The sequence below is a fragment of the Orycteropus afer genome, unplaced genomic scaffold (genome assembly GCF_000298275.1).
Source record: "Orycteropus afer afer isolate SDZICR_OR568_19922 unplaced genomic scaffold, OryAfe1.0 scaffold00196, whole genome shotgun sequence".
NCBI classification, from domain to species: Eukaryota; Metazoa; Chordata; class Mammalia; order Tubulidentata; family Orycteropodidae; genus Orycteropus; species Orycteropus afer.
The window spans coordinates 799,230-805,205 of record NW_006921783.1 but is presented as its reverse complement, the minus strand read 5'-3'; the positions used below and the strand labels follow the sequence as shown (position 1 = coordinate 805,205).

The window sequence follows — 5,976 nt, the reverse complement described above, 5'->3', positions numbered from 1 at the left end:
CTAGATGCAACAATGGGTCTCTCCTCATCCAGAGCAAAGAATGAAGAAAATTGAAGATGCATGGAACCAATTAGTCCTAAACACTGGCAGACCACGCAATCCTCAGCCTCTATGACTAAGAGACCAGAAGAACTAGATGGTGCCCAGCTACCACTGTCAACCACTCAGAGAGGGGATTGTCGCAGGAGATGCTGGATAGAGTGGGAGAACAGCGTAGAACAAAACTCAAAATCATAAAATAAAAAAGATCAGGTTTGCTGGTCTTACAGAGCCTGGTGAGACCCCTGAGACTCCAGCCCCTAGCCACCCTTCAGGTCTGGAACTGAACTCACTCCTGTGGCTTCCAGCCAAACAACAGATGGGCATGTGGGGTGAACATTTACATCAGGTAGATATACTCCTTGGAGTGATCAATCATGGGAGAACAGAAGAGCAGTGTTTGCACAGAAAGACAGTGTGAAGGGTAGGAATGCATGGGAGGGAAGGACACAGAGAAGAGATAACTACAGGGAGGAAGTGGGAAGAGAGCTGATATGCTGTGGGGAACTGCAGTCAATGTCATGAGACAAAATGTGTCCATATGACAAGCTGCTGTATGGAAAATGAATTTGTTCTGTAAATTTTCACGTAAATCACAATAAAAATTTAAAAATATGACACCTAATCAGTAAAGCAGTATTCCAGATGTTATCTGATGAGTATCAACACCCTTGTTATAGGTACTATACTTTTATTAGTGAATTCAAGTCACTTTGCCTATCAAATAAAGAGCTCTGGTGGCATAGTGCCTAAGGCATTTGACTACTAACCAGAAGGTTGGTGGTTCAAACCCACCAGCCACCCTGTGTGAGGAAGACTGGGCAATCTACTTCCATAAAGATTTACCACCTTAGAAACCCAAAGCGGGTTGCTATGAGTCAGAATCGACTCGATGGCAGTGAGTTTTTTGGTTTTGCCTGTAAAATAATCATACTTTTTTAATAGGACTTTCTAAACATCTTTACCATTCTAGGTAAAGATTTACCATTCTTTTACAGCTTGACCCAAAATATATGAATCACAAAGAAAAACTTGCAAAGAAATATCAAGAAAAATTCTATCAAAGATGATCAAAATGATCTCTGGCAACTATAACCATAGTATGAAAATGACTGATTTAATGGAGTACCTGCCAACACCGTTTGTTTACCAAAGGCAACTCCCTTATGATAAAAAGGTTTCCATATTTTCTTTTCTTTTATTTAAGCTAGAGCAAAATCTCAGGTACAATTACTCATATGATCAATCTATTGCCTTATTAAGTTTTATAAAAATCTGTAAAGTGTATCTGGTATTACAACTATAAGAAAACAATCAAGAACCCTTATCTTGTTCTTAGAAAACTTTATTTCCATTTAAACAAACAAAAACCCCCCCAAATGTTATTTATGTCATCTGGGAAAAATGGGAGCGTGTGATCATCCTTCATAGCTGTTTAGCTGGCAAACTCCAAATGAGTGATGTAATCTGCATTTACTAGTCTAGATTATACTTAATTCCCAATCTGAAATAATAAAAATTATTTTAAAAGATTAAAAACAGATTTACATGAAATCACATCAGAAAAGCTAATAAAATGATGGATGTCTAATGCTTTGGGAAATTCTATTTGCATCAAATAATCAGAAGAATAAATATAGACATAAAGATTAGGAATAGGTGGCTTTTACCATAAATATTAGAAAAAATGATGCACATTTAAATCAGTTTGGTATGATTATTACGATTCAGGATGTTATTTAAAATGTAGACACAGGCCCCAACAGTTAGTCATTGCCAGCAGAGGAAATTTTATATTTCTTTAGAGGAACATAAAAATATGACTATTTGGATCTTGTCTTAATTTACAATTGTTAAGTCCAATTTTAATGTTTACAAACAAAATATTTAGAAATGGTAGCACTATTACACAACTGAAAAAGATTTCACACAGAATATCCCCATTAACAATAGCAACCAAGAAATCTAATCTGGTCTACAGTCTACAGACTTTACTTCTGATCAAGTAATGTACTTTCACTTATTTCTTTGAGCCTGCCTTCTGTTAACAACATATCACTTCCCAGATAACTACACCATTGATTTCTAAGCTTTCTTTGCACTGTTTTTTGTTTTGTTTTTAAATAAGATGTACCTAGAAAAAATGAGACAACTCAGAATAGTTGTAATGGCCTTCAATAATCTTGTTTCACAAAGTAGTTGGTCTTACTCCAATGCCAAATTTACCCAATAATCTTTGATTTCAGAATTATTTATAATAGAATACTGCATCATGTACAGAAATCTTGACCAATAATCTACTTACAGTGCACAACCAGTTATCTTTCTAAATAAACTATTTACAAATGTAAAATATGCAATACTGTTTAAAATAAATATACAATATATAGTTTCTACATTCTCAGACAGGCTTAAAAATGAGGTAATAAAACTTAACTGATTAAACCTTTACCATTCTGGAAATGGCTTAGGAAAATGATGGTGAAAGATTTTTTTCTTAGGTCTTTTCATGTTTTCTCTGGATGTCTTTGAGTACCTCTTTTTCTATGCTGAAAAATTACGTAAAAAATCCTTCAGCTTTGTTGGATAGTCTGTCATCACTCCAGTTGCTCCCAAATCAAATGCTCTTTTGTATTCTTGTTCTTCATTTAATACCCAAATATACACCTGAAAATTAGAAGTTTGAGAAAAATGTTAAAACAGAAAATTATTTTTATAATAGCATTTATCCATTATAATCTCAGCCCAATTAGAAATAACCTTTTAAACTTGTACTTATTCACTATAAGGCAAAGCTCAACTGTCCTTACTTCTGAGTCAGTAAGAAAGCAAAATTGGAGTCATGGACAAAATTAAGTTATTCAAAAGTTCCTGCCTTTTAAACTTGTGTTGAATATTGAGCCATGCTGTTTCCAAAATGCATCATTCTAGAAACTTACCTGAATGCCACGGGCAGTGAGGTGGTCAAACAAAGCTTTCCGCATCAGCAATCTAAAAAAGAAAAGGAAAACATATGTAGGTACTTCTTCGTCCTTATTGGCAATTTACCAAACAAAAAACAAACCCACTGCCATCAAGTCAATTTCCAACTCACAGTGACCCTCACTGGGTTTCTGAGGTGGTAAATCCTTACGAAAGTATACTGCCCTATCTTCCTTCTGCGGAGTGGCTGGTGGGTTTGAACTTCCAAGCTTCTGGTTAGCAGCCAAATGCCTTAGGCACTGCACACAAGAGCTCCTTAATTGCCAATTTAGAGTTTAGTAATTTCTAATTGAATTTAAATCCCAATGCCTCAGCAATACAACCAATGGCCTCAAGTAAACATGGCTGCCATGGATGCAGCTTCATGTCTTAACTACAAGATGTCTCTTCATTGCTGGCTGCTGATCAGCAACAAGAACCTCCTTTCTAATCTTCGCTGCCACCAGATCATCAGGAGACCCACTCTTTTTGTAGCAGCTCAATGGAGAAGAAACTGACTCTCTTTGCTAGAGCCACTATGCGAGTGGAGCGAGCTGGGGAGTATGCGTTCCTAACTTTCTAAGTTAAAAGAAGACAGCAAACACTGGTCAAGTTCTGTAACATCACAGTGCAGTTACATAATGGATGAAAGAGTCTTTTGTGAGCTATCTTTGAAACTTAATGTCCATTAATCACACTATCCTACTGTGGTAGTTAAAGCTGTATGTCTACTTGGTTGGGCCTGGTTGAGTGGCTGGGCAGCTGGTGGTAGTTATTCCCCATGTTGAGACTGGCAATCAACTCCATGGTAGGATCTACCACAAGCAGCTGAGTAGCTGAATTAGGGATGTGGTACACTTCCTGTATATAAGCAGCAGCTTTGGGAATGGTCTCTAGCCTATGGCACGCTTGAACCCTGCCTGTAGCCATGTCGTTATTCAGCAGCCTGCCATGCTCTGTCGACCTTGGGACTTACAATGGACTTAAATTAACGGCCTGCTGTGTGGTTTGGTAACATTGGGACTGTGCCTTTTTACTTGTCCACCTTGGGTTTGTCAGTCTCAACAGCCAGCAGCTGTCTAAGGGAAGAAAAAAGCCTCTAGCTCCAGTGGACGAGGAACAGGAGGCAGAGCTGAAGCCCAAGGCTGAGGGGCTTTCATCCAGCCCCTAGAGCCTGGCACTTTGAACTTGGACTTCTAGCCTCCCGAACTATGAGAGAATAAACTCCTGTTTGTTAAGGCCATCCCATTTGTGGTACATTTCTGTCAGAGTGGCACTAGGTAACCAGAACACCTACATACAGGAAAATAACATTTTTCATTTCAAATAATTTACAAGTAAACTTTTAGAATACAAATCACCTGAGAAAGATGAAACTAACTGATCTCAAAACTTGTACATATGTACATATTATTTCTATTTTAATTTGTTTAAACCTCTTAGAAACTAAAAAATGTACACATTTAACACTCAATTAAAAATGTGTCCTTGAAAATTAGAAATTAAATCAGGAATGAAGCAAAAAGAATAAACTATGGTACAGAGAAAAGACGTAACTAAATTTCCAAGACTTACTGAAAGAGGCACTAAGTAATAAATGGCTGTGAATTAGGACTGTTAACATATTTAAATATTCAAGGTTCCATTTTAAAGGAAAACATACCACAATTACTCTGTGGTTTTTACTGAAAAATGAATTCAACATGTCTTAGAAATTAAAGCATTTTCTTTAAGTGGGTACCCACCCTTTCAGGTAGATCTCACTTTCTGCTGGAGATTTTTCTGAGAAATGCTTCATTAAGCAATATGAGCTTTTCTATATACAGTATTGTTATACATATTTTTATGTTTTTGATTGTGGGCCACTGGAAACAGCAAATAAATAGAAGGGGATGGGTACTCAGCCCAGCTCTGCTACAAACTAGCTAGATAACCCCAGGTAAATCAGTTTTCTTATGAAGTTGAATGAGATTATTTCTCAAGATTCCTCTCATGGTTTTGTGATTAGTAATTAAGCTAGTTCTAAATGATCCACACAAATCCATTTATATAGCAGGTCCTCAACAGGTTCTTTTTACAAATTACATGTGGAGTACTTACACTAAATTATAAAACCTTAAAGCAAACCCACTGCCACTGAGTCGATTCCAACTCATAGTGACCCTATAAGACTATGAGTAGAACTGCCTTGTAGGGTTTTCCAGGACTAAATCTTTCCAGAAGCAGACTGGCAGATCTTTCTTCCACAGACAGCTGCAGTTGTTGTTGTGTTTGCCATCAAGTTGGATCCAACTCATAGCAACCCCTCCTTGGGCTTCTGAGGCAATATCACTGCAGAAGACGATTGCCCAACCTTCCTTCCAAGGAGTGGCTGGTGGGTTTGAAATGCCAGCCTTCTGGTTAGCAGTCAAATGCCTTAGGCACTATGCCACCAGAGCTCCCCACAGACAGCTAGTGGGTTCTAACTACTGACCTTTCGGTTAGCAGTCAAGCACTTAACCACTGTGCCATAAAAGTGCCTCAAATTATAAGTAAAGTATGTAATAATTATAGCTAAAGCAGTAATTCTCTATCGAGAAACAAATTCTTACATATCAGAAAGCCAGATGAGAAACTTTTGACATCTTGACATGGTGTGTGGTTCTTTTAATCTGAGGCAAAATGAAATTATAAATTAGAAACACAGTAATATATATAAGTGTGATAAAATTGAACAAGTTCAAAAACAGTAACAGTGCCTTACACTTAGTATGTACTCAAAAATATTAGTAAAAGGACAAAAATAAAATAAAACCCAGTTGGGTTCTCTGTTTCCACTGTTCTCAAACTAATTTTCTGCTATCACTATTTAAAAGTAAAAAGAACAAAAGTTACTCTTGCATTCAACAAGACAGAAAATAACAAATGCTGGCGAGGTTGTGGAGAGATTGGGACTCTCATACACTGCTGGTGGGACTGTAAAATGGTACAACCATT

The 5,976-nt window shown here is 37.1% G+C and overlaps 1 protein-coding gene across 1 annotated transcript in view; it reads right to left on the bottom strand.

Moving 5' to 3' along the window:
* Positions 1-2,536: 2,536 nt before the first annotated feature.
* The window catches only part of GDPD1 (glycerophosphodiester phosphodiesterase domain containing 1), a 53,248-nt gene continuing 49,808 nt past the window's right edge, over positions 2,537-5,976 (bottom strand). The window contains exons 8-11 of the mRNA XM_007947856.2: positions 5,592-5,651; positions 2,979-3,030; positions 2,705-2,706; positions 2,537-2,588 (exon numbers count right to left, since the gene is read on the bottom strand). Of these exons, the coding sequence (XP_007946047.1) occupies positions 2,537-2,588; positions 2,705-2,706; positions 2,979-3,030; positions 5,592-5,651 (166 nt within the window). The remainder of the gene's footprint in view (positions 2,589-2,704; positions 2,707-2,978; positions 3,031-5,591; positions 5,652-5,976) is intronic.